General features: G+C 48.0%; 1 protein-coding gene across 1 annotated transcript; it reads left to right on the forward strand.

Annotated features, from left to right (window-relative positions):
* Positions 1–9,232: 9,232 nt before the first annotated feature.
* On the forward strand, positions 9,233–11,360 carry LOC129600213 (uncharacterized). The gene is made up of 3 exons (XM_055498660.1): positions 9,233–10,018; positions 10,122–10,467; positions 10,558–11,360. The coding sequence occupies exons 1-3, from the start codon at positions 9,419–9,421 to the stop codon at positions 11,358–11,360; spliced, it is 1,749 nt and encodes a 582-aa protein (XP_055354635.1). The 5' UTR covers positions 9,233–9,418.
* Positions 11,361–18,935: the final 7,575 nt, after the last annotated feature.

Here is an 18,935-nt window from a genome sequence, read left to right on the forward strand (position 1 = left end):
GTGCGGCCAGAGGCGGCTCGAGTGAATCCATACGGGTCGGGCGGTGATCGAGTCGAAGTCGACGTAGAACAGATCGTCGTCGATATCCTGAACTTAACCCAGCCACCACTTCCCGTTGTCGCACTGCACCAGCACCGTGTTCCCGTAGTTCAACTCACGCGCACCAGTGTACAACTCCCGAAAGTAGCGGGCTGTGGAACTGGAATTCATGGTCATTGCTGGTTTCGATTATCGGGTTAAGCGCACATCTATCAGTTTTTTCGGGTACGAAACGGATCGCAGGAGGGAAAAGATCTAATGTGAACCGTTTTCTAATGAAGGCAGAGCCAGAGCCTACAAATGTCAACGCTGGAGCGCAAACCAGGCGGCAACCCAGGCGGCTTAGCAGCTAGCAGCACGATGTGAGCGAGCAAATTAGCAGTACTAGTGAGTCAAAGGGAACGATGAAAATGTGGAAAGAGTAGAAGGACACAGTATTCATGGGATAATCAAAAGCCGGCCCCAGTATTACACATCTGTATGACCATCATCAAAGTCTGCTTATTTAGGCCGGAAAATATATTGACTGAATTGTTTTACAGTTGAACTTATTGCCTCGTTACTGCTGTTTTGAAGTGTTACGACCACGGAGATTTATGGCCGTGGACAGCGGCTGTCGTGATTATCAATGTGCATGGTCTGCATCCTCGTTAGTACGAGTATTAATTATGACCATATGTGTGTGAAGATATTTATGTCTTATCGTATTGTTCCTTATCTGTGTAGGATCGCTGACTGCTGGTCAAGTGGGAATAATGAGAAGGCAGGAAGAATGTGGCCTGCAGATATGGCTAATGTGAAATGTAGTGATGGGATTGGTGCGTGTGTGTATATAGCTTTGTGGCTGTATGCGAATATGAGCGTGTTATGCGAGTATGCATATTGATGTGTACATAAGTTGATGCAATTGTGCGGAGACGGCACAGTTGTCGGGAGTGCAGCTGTCATGTGGTGGAAATAAAAGTTAAGCTTTTTCCCTTAGTGAACGTTGTGGTGGTAGACGTAGTGCATTAAGGGTTTTATATTAGAAGCAAAATGATGTCTGGTGGTTGTAAACTCGAAACCAAACGAGCCAGAAAGCGACAGCCTGACAGTTCTTTGAGGAATTCCTTGTTCGACACTCGTTTTGTAATTGAGATACTGGGAACGGCGTAGCGGGTGTATCGGTGAGCCGCGCTTACGGAAGCGGAGTAAATGCCCGAAATTATACCGTGTCTTTCACAGGTTTTGCCCGTTTGGCGCGGATAACCGTGCCGGGTGCTGGGATGGCGTGGATTTGCGGGAATTGGATGTGCTGATCGACGCTGAATCGTTTGACCAAGCACGCTCTCCCCGGATGGCAAGAAGGATAGTAGCCAGCACTGTCTATGTAAATGCGCGTGTGGCCGTTTTCAATGGATGAAAATTTTGTTACTGTTATCCTTTATTAATCTTTACGGTTGCTTGTGGATACATAACATGTTTGTTCTTCCAAAGAGCCTTACGAATCCTCACACTATACACAGAATACTCTGCGGCTACTTTTGTTTCTCTTTGTGAGCTGTCGTATTTCCGATGACATGGTTGAGAAGGAAGATGTATTTTGTGACGTGGTTGAGAAGGAAGATGTGTATTTTGCCTTTAAATTAGCTAAACGGCAATGATGTCAAGGATTTTGTTCTTGTTACTTATGTAATACGCGATGTATCATAATAATATGGTAGTACCGTTAAATATTAGTAAGGAAACAAATCCGATGACATTGTTTTTTAGGGTAGCCTACCACTTCCTGCAGGATTTTCCTGATCGTTGTAAACACTGAGACTTTTAGTTTTCAAATTTTTCAATAAAGCATCGCAATAAACGAAAGAAAGCGCACGTGTGGTACAAAACGCTGTAACAAATGAAAGCGTGACAATAAAAAATGAAAGCGTGATACAAAATACAGGAAGACGAAATAAACTAATCAAGCAACTGACAACAGGGTTAATCGCTGGCGTTAATAATGGTCCATTTAGTCTTTGTAGCATCCGTCCAGGAGATGCAATGCCAACCGGCTCAGTATCGTCACGTCGAGTTCTCGCAAGTCCACTCCATCCCACCACGCTGCGGTGTGCTCGGGATCGAAAGCGCTGAACCTAATAACGAGTACTGTACTGAGCACACACGTACTGAAATTATATCATGCTAATCATGTACGTACTGTTGTTGGAAATGTGAAAAATTGTTAATTGTTTGCCTGTAAATGTTTAATGTTTTTGTGTTTTATTTTTCACTTTGACGAGTCTGCTGCCTGGAATCGGTGCCTCCCCAGATTGTGTGCGGACGTTAAATTTAAGCACACTGTAACCAAGACGCACATCAGTAATTCCTCGTAAGTTGTAACTCACAGTTTAACAAAGCGGCGAATATAGGTCCACTCCTCCGGATACGCCAAGGTCTCCAACCAGCGCGCATGCACGGCCGTAATTTTTGTATAGACACTCTGCGGCACTACCGGACAGTGGTTACTGAGGGCGGCCAATAAGTGTCGACCCTGTTCCGCAGCAATGTCCGTCGCGCGAAAGTGCAGATGAGGAATGCTGACGACCAATGTAGGCTCGTCGGATCTCCCGTAAACGGCCATCGTACGCAGCCATACAGCAGAAGTATCGCGCAACAACTCCGCCAGTACAAACGGGGTGTTGGAGTTCAGGTGCGCTGCGTTGTAGTTAACCAACAATAGTTCGTCACACACAGGCCATAGTTTCTGCAGTGTACCGCACTGATAGCTGTTATCCTGATTATTCTGGCTTAGATCCATAAATCCACGGTTCCCCGAGCCATAACGGTCAATGCTGTCCTTGACGGCGACAAAGTGCAGACGAATGCCCTTTCGTTCCAGTATGTCACTCATCACCGATAGCTGTGACGATAACGAGCGTGGTTGCTTGATAAAATTCCGTCCTTTATCGATCAATATCACCGTTCGTGTCTCTTGACCAATAGTGCGATCCAGCATCGTCACGAAGGTGTACTCGTATTTGTAGCTTTCAGTGTCAAATTCCCGGTTCCGGACAGCCCAAACGTGCAGCGGGCGGAAATCCAGGACGACGTGCCGATTACTGGAGTATTCCGGCAGAAGAAGCGCCCACAACATGCACACCCTGATCGAAAAACATGTCAACACGCTCTCTCATAATGTGCTTGTGAAGAGCTTTTAAGTACAGATAGCTAGGACAACAGCTATTATTATTATTATCACTCTACAGTCGCCAGCTCTCTTCAATAGTGACCAGGCTATTAAAAAATCTTAGTTTAGAAAAGTTTTATACTTTTTTTGGTTTGATTTATTGAATCGAGCCCAGGACATACAATCTTAAAGTCAGACGAATTACCACCAGTCTATGGGCACATAACACATTAAATGCATGATTATTATTATTTGCGGCACAGATTATCACTTAAAGCGCCAAATAATGGCAATGTGATCGTATAAAGCATACGCCAGCGAAAGTCAGTGCAGTAATGTGCGCAAAAGCCCGTTTAAGGAGTTGTGTTTTTCCTGATCTCCGTGTGACCAAATAGTGCAAAAATCACGTGGCTGACTTACCGGCTCGTTCGTAACTGAGTGACGGCATCCAGACTGAGCAGAATACAAGCCATGATAGGATGGGGAAGGTCAGTGATACGAATTTCAGGGTCAACTGCAAAATACCTCGTTAAAAAGATCACCGCCCGTTTAAGGCGGTTAAGAAGCTGTAATAAAGACAAAACATATTACTGTTACTGTAACCATCACGATGATTACGTAATGCCTTACCAGGCTGAAACAGGTCGCTGATGGCGTTCGTGAGACAGTGTTCCAGAACAGCGGTATGGACTTCTTTCGACTGCTGCTCTTGCAAGTAGTTTTGGCACGCCTCCTTCAGTGCTTCGTCGTCCCAGAACATACTGCGTCCGGCTGCGTCATTATGCACTTCGGCACAGATGAAGACCACTGCGTCGACTTCGGCATGCACAAACACACGGCAACCGACACGGAACTCATAGTCCGGCAACACCGGCTGGTGCACCGTGGTACTGGTACACCAAAAATGAAACTCGTCATCACCGGCCCACCGTCTAAACTGACAATTAGCGTTACACGGGTCGCCGCTGTGCAACGTCAACCGACAGGAGCTCGCCAGGAACTTAGGCATAAAATTTAGTCCGCGCAATCGGTGGGCGTCCTGGAACGGAAGGACGTGTTTGCGGTACACCAGTCCGCTGTTTCTGGCCAAGAAACTTGGTTCTTCGTCCGGTGCCGGCAGTTTGGCGACAAACTGTAATGGTGCACAACACAACGACCAGCTGGGTTGGCTGGGTTTCGGTTATAGGGACTGACGAGGTAAAGCTTGCGGCGCAAGTAGGTAATATCGGTGGTTCGCTGGAAAACCATGGGCCCATTATCGCCAGCACGCAGCGCCACCTGCAGCGTTGAGCGATGTGACTGGACACCCCGCGAAGGAAATGGTGCGGCCACAATCGGCTACAGTGAATCCACTCGGGGCGCACGGTGGTCGCGTCGAAGTCCACGAAGAATCGGTCGTCGTCAATATCCTGAACGTATCCCAGCCACCACTGGTCGTTGTCGCGCCACACCAGCACCGTGTTTCCGTAGTTCACTTCCCTCGCAGCCGTGTGCATCTGGCGAAAATATCTCGCTGTTGCATTCATGTTGATCAGAGATTGGCTCCTGATTCCGTTTTCTTGATGGTCAGACTACCCCTCAAAGTTCCGCTGGGCTACCGATAAGTAACGGACCTGACACTTGACTGAATAGGTGCTATGTGAGCTAAACCCTCCGGAATGGGAACAGAGCGTTGAACAATACAGATAGTTGGCAGCCCATAACACAAATAAGGCTGAGGACCCACAGGCAGCCAGCAGCACGGTGAGCTAATGAAAGGCCTTAGACACGCAGTATGTACGGACAAAATCGGGAGTTGCAACAATGATAAGCCAATATTTAACACAACCCGCTTAAACTTTATTGTTCTAAGCGGAATTCCGATTTGCTTTCGCGCATAGCAAAATAACTGAAGTAAAACTGTAAAAGCGAACTTTAATGATTTTTGCTGGCTGGAAGCGATGAAGGCCGTGGCAACCTGCCATCGGTGCGCGGTTTGAGGCAACGGAAGCCAAACCACATTGACACATTCATGATTCAGGCAACCCGGTTAACGAAGACCCCGATATCTGGTCGGTAAAAATGTGAACAAACAAACAGATCAGTCGTTTTCAGAGCAAAACTTAAAAAATCAACATTCCTAATACTTATCTCCGTAATAAGTATCAGAGACCACTCGGAAACGTTCTCCAGGCATATTAATGACGATAAATTTGTGTTTTGCAGTCCTATATTCAACGACTACTGTATGCTTTGTAATACAGATAGGTAAGTAACAGAAGTGAGCTTTTCCTGATACAGCAACGATGCCGCATCGATAAAAAGAAGCGGTACGATGATAGCAAAATTTTAATGACTACTCTCAAACGCAGCTCGCTGGCCGCACCTCTGCAGCATTACGCGTCGTTTCGCCTGCTTCAGTCTACGTAGCAGTCATCCAGTGTGGCCAGGGTCAGTGTGTTCAGCGCCGCAATATTCAGCTGGCGGAGATCCATCGCATCCCATGGCTGTGGAGTGCCGTCGGGACGGAAACTGTCCCACCTAAATTCGAGGAAATTTTTTGAATGTGTTGCGTTTTGAGAAGTGAGCACGTTGCTACAAAATCTCGCCTGTATGTCAACTGGAACACGCCTGTCTCAACGAGAGGCGCACTGTGACAATGCAATCAGTGACAATGTGAAGAAAAAAACTCTGTCTTCCATCAGTTACGATGCGTAGCTTCATGCTCGTATTAGCCTACAGCAATTCTGTGGCTTATTGCTTCTCTATAGTAGCGTACGTAAAACTGATGTTCAATGAATTATGGCGCCCATAGCATGATTACCAAGGTTGTACTCACAGCTGTAGCAGTTGACGAATGCCGGTCCATTGGTCGGGATAGGCCCGCATGCGTTTCCACCGAGCGTGGATAGCGGTTACCTTGGCGTAAACGTCAGCACCGACAGACGGCAGACTATCATCGGCAGCGGCTAAAACGCGCCGGCACTGCTCAGACGCCGTCTCCGTGCAGCGAAAGCGCACGAACTTCAGCATCACGTCGCGTTGGGTCTCGGGTTCACGGCGTCTGCGTAGAAAATTGCGCTCCTCATCCTGGCTATAGTATCCCAGCATGAACAACGGTGCCCCGGTGGTGATATCCCGGGCGTTGTAGTGGAGCAGCACCAGCTGCTGGCACACCGCCAGCACCACTCTCACGTCTCGGCACTCGTAGGTCGTGTTAGCGGCGTTGGGGTGAAGTCTTAACAAAGAGGAGTTTGGCGAGTCACTGTAATTTATAGCGATGATCATGTCCAGCCGCCAGCCCTTCACCGGCAGTATGTTGTGCAGGATCGCCAGTTTCAAGCCCAGATCCTCTCCGTCATCATTGTGCCGTTCCTCGACCACGAAGGCCACGGTGCGTGTGTGCGGGACAGGCAGCGGTTCAGCATGCTAACGAAATGGTAGATGGCGTAATCAGAGTCCACAGATTTGGAATACGGATTACAGGATCCCATTCGGCGTCGAGTAAATAGAAGGTGCCGGCATGTCGCAGGGTCGCGGGACAGGGTGTTCCACAGCGCGCAGACCCTAGACAACAAAGGTCAAACCGGTGTAAAGAAAAATATTTTCCAAAACAATCGTGAGATATCTTCACGTAAAGAGGTGACGTAGCATAGTTTATCAGATGGCGCTGGCTAAGCGCGCATCCTCCATCGACAGCGGAACAAAAGCAAACCCGGATGAAGGCTTTAATGCCGAAATCTGACACACACCGCGCCTTGCGCGCCAGCCCAAAACCAACTGGCCTCTGTAGGCAGCGCAGCTGCGTACAGAGCCGTCAAAATTCATGAAAATGCCCAGACAGGAAAAAACCCAAAACCGACCAATGACAGAAGAGCTGAATCATAAGCCCGCCCTGACAAGTTGATGTTTTTTAAAAGGCACCAACGACCAGTTTTTCACACGTGGTGATCTTAGTGGTAGTGACCTTTGAGGCATGTTATAACAGTATTACCGTCTCATCTGTAACTGGGTAAAGACATCCAGATCCAAAAGTATCGACGCCATGATCGGGTGGAGAAGCTCTCTGATGGGCACTTCTCCATCGCCTGCAGAAAATTTCACTTTATCGACAAGGCATTTGAGATACGTACCAAGGCTACTCATTGTGCTGAAACGTGGACAAACCGCTTTCAGCGCGATAAATGGTGGGTTCTTGGGTCTGGGTCTCGATGAGACATGGTTCTTTTAAGGAATCTTCGTTCCGCAACATGTTATTTATTCTCTTCTGCGTCATTGTCCTCCTCGGCATCATCGTCAGTATCCTGATACAGCTTTCGGCACGTCTGTCCGTCGGCCTCTTCGAAAAAGCTTGGATCCTCGCCAGGCACCGGCAGTTTATGGAGCAGTTGAGACTCGTGCACGATGTGGACGCACGCTGAGTCGTTGGATTCCTCGTTCTCTAGACGGACAGCGTAGAACATGTAGAAAACACACTTGCCAGCGGTGGCCGGTCGGTACACCATGGGTCCTCCGCAGTTGTTGTCGCGCAGCGCCACCTGCACGGATGCCCCATCGTCCAGCGTGTAACCGCGGACGATCTGGTGCGGCCAGAGTTGGCTACAGTGAATCCACGCGGAGTCGACCGTACTGGCGTTGAAGTCAATGAAGAAACTGTCGTCGTTGATATCCTGGACATATCCCAACCACCACTGCCCGGTGTCGCGTTGCACTAACACCGCGCTCCCGTAGCGCACTTTACGAGGATCCGATTCCCAGTACAACTGATAAAAGTATAGAGCATTTGCGGTCATGGTGCTGAGCAGGCAGTTGGCGCTACGATTTTCCTTCGGCTCGGGCACACACTAAGGTTTACTGCTAACACCGTCCAAATATAACGCATAATCCCTGGCGCACTTCCTTTACAGGTAGAAGCTCCGAAAAATATAAATGAATTTCAAAAACTGACAACAGCCGAATTGATTATTTCGAACTTTTTAGCGACCGTATTTGGTTTTAACGGTTTTCAATGTTAGTGGCGCTGAATTTCGAAAACTGACAACAGCCGAATTGATTATTTCGAGCTTTTTATCAACCGTATTTCCCCAGTTTTCAATGTTAGTGGCGCATGCATGTTGTTATTTTGACCTGGTTACGGGCTACATGCCCTTCGGTCTGATCTTCTCCCTGTTCCTTTCAACACTAAACCAGGCAGATCAAATGGCGACTCGGAGCGTAAGTAAGCTAGCGATAATAAAAACTTTCTAACGTGGTATATTAAATGGGGTCACTGCTAGTGTAGGCTGCCGAGCTCCAGTGGAGGTTGCAAAGCGCATACACAGCACCCAGCCAAGTTTAACTAGTAGACAATTTTAATCGCCACCCAGATGCAGTAACTGCAATGCCCAGTGGATTCAGCTAAATTTGAGATTTCGAGAACACCAATCTTCTCTCGTGTTAAAAGGTACAGTACTCAAAACAGCCGTATCATTGAACCGTCAGACGCGAAGCCACCTGCAGTCGTTCAGCAGCAGACAACTATCTGTAGTGAGAAACGACTTTCCTTTTTCCACCGGCAAAAAGCAACGGGCTTCGAAGCGACTCTACCTTGTGTATGCCGGGTAATCAGAAAAACAGATGTGAGTGCGCATTTGCACAGTGGCCGTTGAAATCACGCACGAAAGGTCCTCACGACCATTTTGGCTCTATTTATGATGATATCGAAGTCGAACAACATGTCGTCAGCTGCACATATACCGGCAACTTCAAGCTTGATTAAGATCGCTGGTGCTTGCTTCTACGATAAAATCCCGCTAACTGATTGATGGTGCTTTGTGCGGCCGCAAAAAGTTCATTTGACTCACCCAGGCACTCAGACATCAGTAGTTACTATACAGTCCTTCCATGTCTGAAGTTATCAGTCGACATCGGCACTCGAATTTTTTTCCCTTCGACAGCTCCAGCTTGACCAAAGATCGCTTTCGCTGGATTTCACGATAAGATCCTACTGTCTGATTTTGGGCTAAAACATTACTTAACTTGTGCGACTGCAGACAGCGGCATGCTCGGAAATTCTAAATACAGTACGCCGAAAAGCCATAAAGCAGAACGGTGCACGGCGCTAACTTCGTAACAGCCTTGTCAGCCAAAGTTTGGTTCTCGAAACATTCGACAACGAAGTGCCATCTGCCTATCATAACTAAATTAACTAACCAATCACGTGCTGTCAATAGACTGATTGGTTTCCCATCAGCGGCTCAAGCGAATACAATGTCCCGCTGGATGACCTTAGGGATCAGCATTGGATGCGTTGTGGTGGCCGTTCAGTCTCATCGGTTCTGCAAAACGTCCAACAGCGGAATGTTTCGCTGCCAACCATACGTCAATGATAACATGGACATTCCCCGCACGTTTGACGTGGACATCATTCCCGACACGGACAATGTGACGAGCCTTGTCCTTTACTGCGATACAGTTTTCGAGCGGCAACCCGGTCAGCGCTACTGTACGCTGCTGCGGAACGAGCACCGCAGTATTCCAGCCCGAAGATATCTAACGAGAATATCTCTGTACGGGTTTTTCGAAGAGAACGGCCAACGACCTCCGTTCAGACATTTTTTGCAGCATGTGCGCAACACCACCGAGGAGCTGGCCATCCAGGACAGCAAAATTAGCTATCTGGATGCGCATTTCTTTGCTCCTTTCAGGAGACTGCGCAGCCTCGATTTATCCAGCAACGACATCTACGATATCGCGCTTGACTCGTTTCAGCCGCTGCAACCGGTAGCAGTCGACGGTTCCCTGAACCTGGCCGGAAATGCTTTACAGGAGATGGGTTTGGCTGTATTCAAGCCGCTCGCGTCTTGGCTGGTAAGAGCGTGGAATCTCAGGCATTTGTCTCGTTTTTAGTAGCACCGCAATAAATGCAGTAGCACCGCCGGTTAGCTAACAACAGTCATTAATCTGTCTGCAGAGCGTTCTAGGGCTGTACAAACAACATCCTCCAATGCGGAAACTGCACATGAGCGGGCCTCGCTTCGAGTTTCCCGTTTTGTCTAGCTTCCACTTAGGCGATAACGCCGCTACATTGCAGCCCGAGATTTTTGACTCCATGCCGAACATCCGTCATCTCGGTCTGTATGGCAGTGAAATCTGTGACGTCTGTGACTGTTCCTGCTGCGAAGCGCAGCCGTTCCTTCAGCGCCTGTCCAATTTCACCGGCTCTGGTCGGACCTTTGAATTCCAGTGTAGTTGGTTTAAACATTACGATCCTGGCGAATTTGCCGTCGATTATTCCGGACTTCTCAAATCCTCTCCTTGTAAGCGGTTCAGTTTGAACATTTTAAGATGTATGATCGCCGATGCAACGCTGGAAGTGCGCACAATCAGGCCGTAATTGGGTATTTCAGGTCCCCGGTGTGTGGAGCCAGATCCGGTCGATATCCTTTGCCAAAACGGTAGCATCTCGTCATCAGATCCGAACCCAGAAGAAACTGACTCCCTCCTGATCCGCTTCACCAGTGACGCCGCACCACAATGCACCAGCACCTTCCATGACCTTTACCAAACCATCCTGGATCTGGGCAACGTGACGCACCCCGAACCCGGATCTTCAGCCGCCGTGACACTCTTCTGTCGCGCTAACCGGACTTTTGTCTGGGGTCCGGACGTAAGCATTAAGAACCCGTTAAAGGTCATCGTCGACACGGATCTCAGTCCGCACTGCCACCACGTTCGTGTGCGATTTTTGAAAGCGACCCGCCATCATATTTCGAACGAGGCGATCGACCGTATCGCACCGTCTATCATCCCCATTCAAACTTGGATCAAGGACCATTTGGTGTGTCCGCTTGGTGCCCCGTTATTTGTCAACTGCACCAACGGAACGGTCGTTTCGTATCCGGCTCCGTTGAACCAAACCAAATCTACCATTCTCCACATTCGTAGCGACCTGTCGCTTGTGTGTCAGGAATTTGTTAAAGGTTGTCATAAATATTTGCTGGAAGCAGAAGGAGTAACGGTGCAGGATTACGCTGCGGACAGCGCTTCACAAGACGTGGTTGCGGCTGTTTGCCAGCGTGGTCGTATTATCCTGTCGGGCGCCAGTCCGAAGCGGCATTTGACATACTACGCAGCGCCGAACGATCCCTGTCAACGACGTAACCGGGCGTTTCTCAACCATATTCAACCGAACAACACCTACCTCACTTGAAATGACAGGAAAAAAGTTCAGTAAAATAAAAGTTTGTTTTTGTTAAGGTGAAATGTTTAATCATACGGCGGGAAAATTCTCATTCATTCGTCAGATGCCCCAGAGAAATACGTTAATAAAAGGTGAACTGTACTCGAGCGTTCGTAAAACTTTAAGCGCTGTCGAAGGAATTTATGTAGCGGTGTCCTTCCCGAATGATCCCGCAGAGGTTTCGCTAAGTCTTTGGTATCGGCAATAGCCGATGGAAACGGCTCTCGGCATACTATGCAGCGCCGAAGGATCCCTTTCACAGAAACAGTCTCGAGCTCACCTCAGTTACATTCAAGCTAAAAAGTTAAAAACGGCTAGCAACGACTGAAGAGTTTATCTCTGATTGCCATTAGGTTCATGATATCGCACGGGCTTCTTCGGTACGATTTACAATTGTCCAGCAACGATTCATGAAATTAGAACACCGTTTTCGTTAATTCCCGTTAAAGATGGATAACTTCCCACTCACCGAGCCCTCTGTGAACGAACGCGAAACAATGCTTTCATGTTTGAATGTATGTAATTGTTGAGTACTGCTTTATATGTCATATAAATAATACTGTGTCTGTCTGCGATCGGCAGTAATTACTACGCCTGCAGCTACCGCCGACCGACAGTCTTAAGTCTCAACCAGTGTTTTGCTGAGACAGTTCTCGAAACAACAAGCCGAACAAAGCAAAATTCCAAGTAAACTATTAATTTATCCGACGGTTTTTTCCGCAGTAAAGTTCCAGAATATAAGCTCACGTTAGTCTCGATTAAACATTATTTAGAAATCGTTCAAGCCAATCCATTGCGGCGAATCCATGCACAAAATGTGGAGATCGATCCTACTTGTTACCCTGCTACTGGCGAGCGCCGTCCATGCCGGGCTTCTGGAGCGACTTCGGCGCCGGGATGTCGGCGCGCCGCAGGGAGCGGCAGTTGGTAGTCCCGGGGTACTTGCCGGTAAGATAGCCGAGTTCATAATAGTTTGGTCAGCTTCACGCCGTTTGCCGTGACATAACATACTGCGTGGATTTTGGCGCACTACAACACTTGTTCATTTTGCGCTGAACTGCAGGAAACACACTCCCGCAAATCCCAGTGAACGTCCCCATCGATTTCTGTGGAAATACCGTAAATGCTGTGCAGCTGCTTAATCCGGCTTTCGGCGGCTGCATCAAGAAGGTCGAGGGTTCCCTGCCTAATCCACCCACCGGCTGATGACCGTTAAGACGAATGATTATCGAAGCGGTTCACCATGTTGTGTTTAAGTGTTCTGACCAACTTACCGGACATCATCGGAAGCTGGCACAGCTGTTTTTAATCGATTTTAATTGTCGTTCTTCTTTTATTCGTGCGAGACGTTCTAACAAAGTCGGCCTGTACTACGCGCTGTGACATAACCAAGTGACTTGGACAGGGCACCAGATTCGTGTATAGTGTACCAGCAGAGTTGTACCAGTAGCAAGCGGAAACATTCACTTTCGTGCACTCCCGTATATGTTTCTACAATGTTTTATGACATTCTACCATACGCCTGTATACATTTGTTCGAATCACATCCGGTTGCAGAGTTATCGCTGTAAGAAATGCTAACAAGTTTAAACGCCCATTCAGGATTACCAAAAAAGCCAAAACCAAGTTTCACTATGTACCGATCTTTTTTACAGTTTGCACGTAATTGCATATATTAGTATGAAGACTGCTTTTACGTTTGCACAATGCATGCAAACTGAGGAGGTTTCTTATGTATTCGCTTACCGGTTTATGGAAATGAGCGAGATATTCAAAGCCCTGCGCTGCGAGAGAAATCCAAATAAAGTATGCGTCCCAGCTGCAGCTTGACCCTAGAACTGCAGCTTGACCCTAGAACACTTGCGTGGGATAACACGATAAGATCCTACTGCCGGATTTTGGGTTCAGTAGTTTTATGGCGACAAATCCGATTACTGTACCGTACCGCTGCTGCGGAACGAGCACTGCAGCCTTGCAGCCAGAAGACACATAACCAAAATATCTCTGCACGAGTTTTTCGGAGGGAACGACGAACGACCTCCGTTTAAACATTTTTTGCAGCATGTACAGAGCACCAGCGAGGAGTTATCCATTCAGGACAGCAAGATCTGCTATTTGGATGCGCATTTCTTTTCTCCTTTCAGGAGATTGCGCAGTCTCGTTCTAACCAACAACGATATCTACGATATTGCGATTGACTCGTTTCAGCCACGGATCTCCGTCCGCACTGCCACAATCTTCGCATGCGGTTTTTAAACGCCACCCGTATTCACATATTCACGCCAGCCGCATTCACATTTCGCGCGACCCAGCGCTTCGGCCGATGATTCCCGTTCAAAGGTGGAATAAGGTACACTTGGAGTGTCCGCTCGGTGCTCCGCTATTTGACAACTGCACCAACGGAACCGTTGTTTCCTACCCGGGTCCGTTGAACCAGACAAAGTCCACTATCCTCCACATTCGTAGCGACCTGTCGCTGGTGTGCCAAGAGTTTGCTAAGGGTTGTCTTAAAAATTTGCGGGAAGCAGGAGGGGCAGCGGTGCAGGATGACTCTGCGGAAAACGCTGCACAAGACCTGGTTGTGGCTGCTTGTTAACGTGGTCGCATTATCCTGTCGGGAGGCAGTCCGAAGCGGCATTTGACGTACTACGCAGCGCCGACGATCCCTGTCAATGACACTACCGGGCGTTGCTCAACTACATTCAACCGAACACGACCTACCTCGCTTGAAGCGATTGACAAGATTTCGTTGCACAAAAGTTTGTTTTCGTTAAGGTGCAATGTTTAATCCTACGGTAGGCTGTTCTCATTAACCGGTCAGATGCAACAGGGTAGTACATAATACAAAGGTAACAGTAATCGTACACTCACAAAACAGATTGATTAAATCCGTTGCGTTTGGTTAGACGACTTTATGTCGACTATGTGATTGTTGCTAGTTATAGAACTGTACCGGTAGCTCGGTTGCCCGCTCACCTAACAGGCTCCGTACACTGGACAGTACCGGTAACTCGTTCACTTGTTTTCTTAACGGGCTCGGTCACCCAGAAACCTAACGGGCTCCGTACACTGGACAGTAGTCACAGTACCGGTAGCTCGGTCACCGGCTCACCTAATATGCGGCTTTTAAACGCGACCCGACAATATATTGTACAAGAAACAGCCTCGGCTTCGCCTCCGCGTTTCTTGTGGTCAACGGCTACTTTATTTAGTTTGCAATTAATATTTATTAAAATAACATATTTGGTCGAAGCATAATCGGTACATCGTATTAGCGCAAAAAAAACGGATTTTATATAAAAACACGGATTTGATTTTTATAGGAGTAGGATTTTTTTAATCAGTTCATTATTCTCTCAAATCACCATAAATTCTCACAACTGAATTCATGATTCTGTGAACCTTAGCCTGAACCAGCGACCGAGCTTCCACTACCCAGATTGATTCAATCTGGGTAGTGGAAGCTCGGTCACTAATTCATGTGACGAATCTGTGCACTGGACAGAACTGCCTGCTTGGTCCCCCGTTTACCTAACGGCCTCCGTAAACTGAACAGTACCGGCAGTTCGGTCACTCCTTCACCTGACGGGATCTGTGCACTGGACAGTACCGGTAGCTTCGTCATTCGTTCGTCTAATGGACTCTGTGCACTGGAAAGTACCGGTTGCTCGGTCACCCGCTCACCTAACGGGTCCCGAACCGTGGACAGTGCCGGTAGTTCGGTCATTCGTTCGCCTAACGGGCTCTGTGCACCCGCTAGCTCGGTCACCGGCTAGCTCGTTTACCTAACGGGACATGTGCGCTGGACAGTACCGGCTGCTTGGTCACCCGCTTACCTAACGGGTCCCGTTCCCTGGACTGTACCGGTTGCTCGGTTTCGTTCCCCTAATGAGCTCTGTGCACTGAACAGTACCGGTAGGTCGGTCACATGCTTACCTTACGGGCCCGTACCCTGGACAGTGCCAGGTGCTTGGTCATTCGTTCGCCTAACGGGCCCCGTACACTGGACCCTACCGGTAGTTTTGTTGGCCGGCACTCGTGCAGAAATTGTTTTCGATGACAACGTTACATATACAGTTGTTCTTGTCGTAATAACGGTCTGCTAATTAAATTCATTCTGATAGTTTAAATAGTAGAAATGACTTTCATTTTTTAGCTATATTTTGGTTGGTTTACGTGGCAACATTGCCTGGTTAAAAATACCCCGATAATACTTAGTATTACAATAATTTAGTTTCATTTGGTGGAGGTAGTCAAAATTCTTCCGCTTTGGCGTTCGAAGCGGGAGAGGTTTTGAAAGAAATGAATACTATCTGGCCGGGTTTTCGACTTCGGGCTTTCAGAATATAGTACTGGTTTGGGTCAGTCTTTTTTGGTTTGCCGGCTCTGGTGTATCCCATTCGTGGCTATATAGATCTGAAATTAAGATACAAATGCGTGGCCTTTGTCACCACCGGTAATTCTCGTTCCGAAGTAGACTGCGAACACTTGACGTGTCGGCTCGCCGCTCCCGTTGTTTATCAACTGCACCAACGGAATGATCCTACACCAATCCGTTCAACCTAACGAAAGCTACCATTCTGCGCATTCGTGGCGACTTGTCGCTTGCGTGCCAAGAATTCGTTAAGGATTGCCCTAAATATCTGCTGGAGACGCAAGAGACCACGGTGCAGGACGGTGCAGCGTTCAGCGCTTCACAGGAGGCGGCTGTGGCTGTTTGTCAACCCGGTCGCATCGTCCTGTCGGGAGCCAGCCCGAAGCGGCATCTGACGTCCTACGCCCACTGAACGATCCCTGTCAACCCCTCTACCGAACCTTCCTCAACTACATTCAACCGAACACTGAGTTATGCGAACCAACCCGACTGGAGTTTTCCATTAGGTTAATATTAATGATATGCTGGCCCTTGGAGGCGGTAAAGCGTTCAGTAAAAACGCAATAGATAAAACGCTGTTTTCGCGAAGTATTTATAGAACCTCTTGGTATATTTCTATTGGTATCGATTGTGTTGATATCGATTGTACATTGAAAAAACAAGCATCACATAACATCAACAGACATCAACCGACACGACATCAATCGACATAGCATCAGCAGACATAAAAAGAACTTCTTTTAGAAATGGATATTCCCCGTTCTCCGTACATCTTATACAGCAGTCTGTTAATTGTACTCGTAGCGTAGGATTTGTACATACACAACATAAAGCGATCCGCAAGACCATAACAGTGATCCGTAATTATTTCGCCGGCTAATACGCCTGCAGCTGACGCTCTGGTTTCTTAGTTTTCTACTTTTCTTGTATATATCGGTAACCGGTTATACATGTGAATACGTGTAGTTTTGTATAACCGAAACAGCCAATCATTTGCTGACACTGAGCATGCAAACCGAATCGTTTTCGAAACAACAATTCGAATAAAGGCAAAGCGATCATATAGTTACGCCTGAGGGAAGTACTACGTGGCACGGCGGTTTTTCCCCGAAACAAACAACGGACCCATAAAAGCGCTTGCCACACGGTCTTTGATTTGTATGGAATGCACGTTCTCCTTACAACCGCGTCACACTAGCCATCTATAATCATCTGTAAAAATGTGGAAAACGGTCCTTTTTGTTACATGGTTACTGGCCAGCGTCACTCATGCGGGTCTCCTGGAGCGACTGAGCCGTCGGGATGTCGGCGCGCCGCCGCAGGGACCGGCGGTTGGTAGTCCCGGGGTAGTTAACGGTAAGTTAGCGTCGCCCTCATAACAGTATTGTCAGCTCACGTCGTTGGCGGCGATCATGAAAATACTGCGTTGACTGTGGCGCCACAACACATACTGTACGGACACTGTCGTGCAGGAAACACACTCCCGCATATTCCCGTTAATCTATGCGGAGACAGCGTGGATCTTGTGGCTCTACTGAATCCGGCTGCTGCCAATACTTGCATCAATAAGGGTTTCCCGCCTAATCAGTCCCCTGGATGACGGATATGCGATGGTATCCGCACTGTCAACGACTGGAACTGGGCATGCCACACCTGCACTGCATCAGTGCTACGCCTCACTGAGAAAAAAACGTTGCTGTTAAGAAATTAGAAACACTTTGTTGTTAGGCAACAAATGCATAATGTTGCACTCATAATGTACATAATGTTAATTGAATTCATTACTGTTGAGTAAGTTCAGTCCTACGAGCCGACAAGTTATCGGCGTTGTGTATGATGTTGGGCTAAACAACTTGTCTGCCTCGTTTCAACGCTTACTGCGCCAACCATCGACTTTCGGTTGGAAGAAATAGGCTCTGTATGTATGTTCGCAAATTTATTGCTCTTTGTGCCTTTAAGTTATTGAACCGCAAACCAACTGGTCGACTTCCATTTGTCAGCCCCGCACTGTAGAGAAACAAAAACAGTCAGCAATTGCTAAAAATCATTCAACAATCATTTACAACCAAAAACAGCATAAAAACCAGTTTCCCAATATTTATCACAATCGACAATAGTAAACTGTCTCGTGCAACGACCCGTTTACCGAAAAACGCCGTAACCCCACCATTACCGGGGCGACATCTACGCCGCAATCCCGCGCTCCCGCAGTTTCCCCAGCTCCTTATCCCCCAGTCCCGGGGGGCTCCGGCGCACCCGCGGCCGGAAGCCCTTCCCTTCTTCCAACCATTTAACCGGCGGTTGGACCATCCGCACCCGCCCGGCAACTCCTCGACCAAGCGCAGCCACTGCACCTGCGGATCCGCAAAGACCCGCTGGAAGCTGTTGACCGGGCCGTAGGGAAGGTGGCCGGGCGGAGGACGGCCAGCCACTCCGAGAGGGTCTTCTCCTGGAAGACGCCGGTCAGGAGGCTGATCAGCTGGTCGCGGTGGGCCCCGCTGTTGGCGTTGGTGCGGAAGCCCGATTGGCTGGCGTGGTTCATCGGGAAAATGGTCACTTTAACCGACCAAAAGGGAAAGGCGTGCTTCAATTGGGTTTTCAATACGATTTAATTTAAGTTTCCAGTACAAGTTTCTTAACTTTAAATTTCATTTGGATTTTCAGTTGTCAGAGCAGAAGGCTCTGCCCTCAGGGCAGCCGCCCCATCCGCCGTCTACCTGGTTGTCTCAAGCTCAAGCACAAATCTCTTGATCTCAGCCAACAACGGCGATGGCACAGTGGCTGTGCTACGTGGATCACACTCGGTAGCCAGCGGTTCGATTCCGCTCCGTCGCCATTTTTCAGAATTCCTCAACAGGAAATTCTTTCGGACTTCATCTGACCGCCCTCCCTTCGCTGAGATACCCACGGACAGCCGTCTTTATGGCAGCCTCTGACACAGTACGAGTTTTCTTCGTGATAAATTGTTATTATTCTGGTTTCTACTTTCTACTTTGATCAGCATTTAATTTTATCTTTCACTTCATTGTGATTTTCAGTACGATTTATTTTGTTTTTTGTCTCGTTACGAATCACTGTTCAGCTGGTACTGATTTTCAGTACCACTTATTTTGAAGTTTTACACCATTTTCGGTTAACGACGATTCCCTTCACCAGTGACAACGCCGAAT

This window comes from Paramacrobiotus metropolitanus, unplaced genomic scaffold, assembly GCF_019649055.1.
Source record: "Paramacrobiotus metropolitanus isolate TYO unplaced genomic scaffold, Prichtersi_v1.0 Parri_scaffold0000167, whole genome shotgun sequence".
In the NCBI taxonomy this organism is placed as follows: domain Eukaryota; kingdom Metazoa; phylum Tardigrada; class Eutardigrada; order Parachela; family Macrobiotidae; genus Paramacrobiotus; species Paramacrobiotus metropolitanus.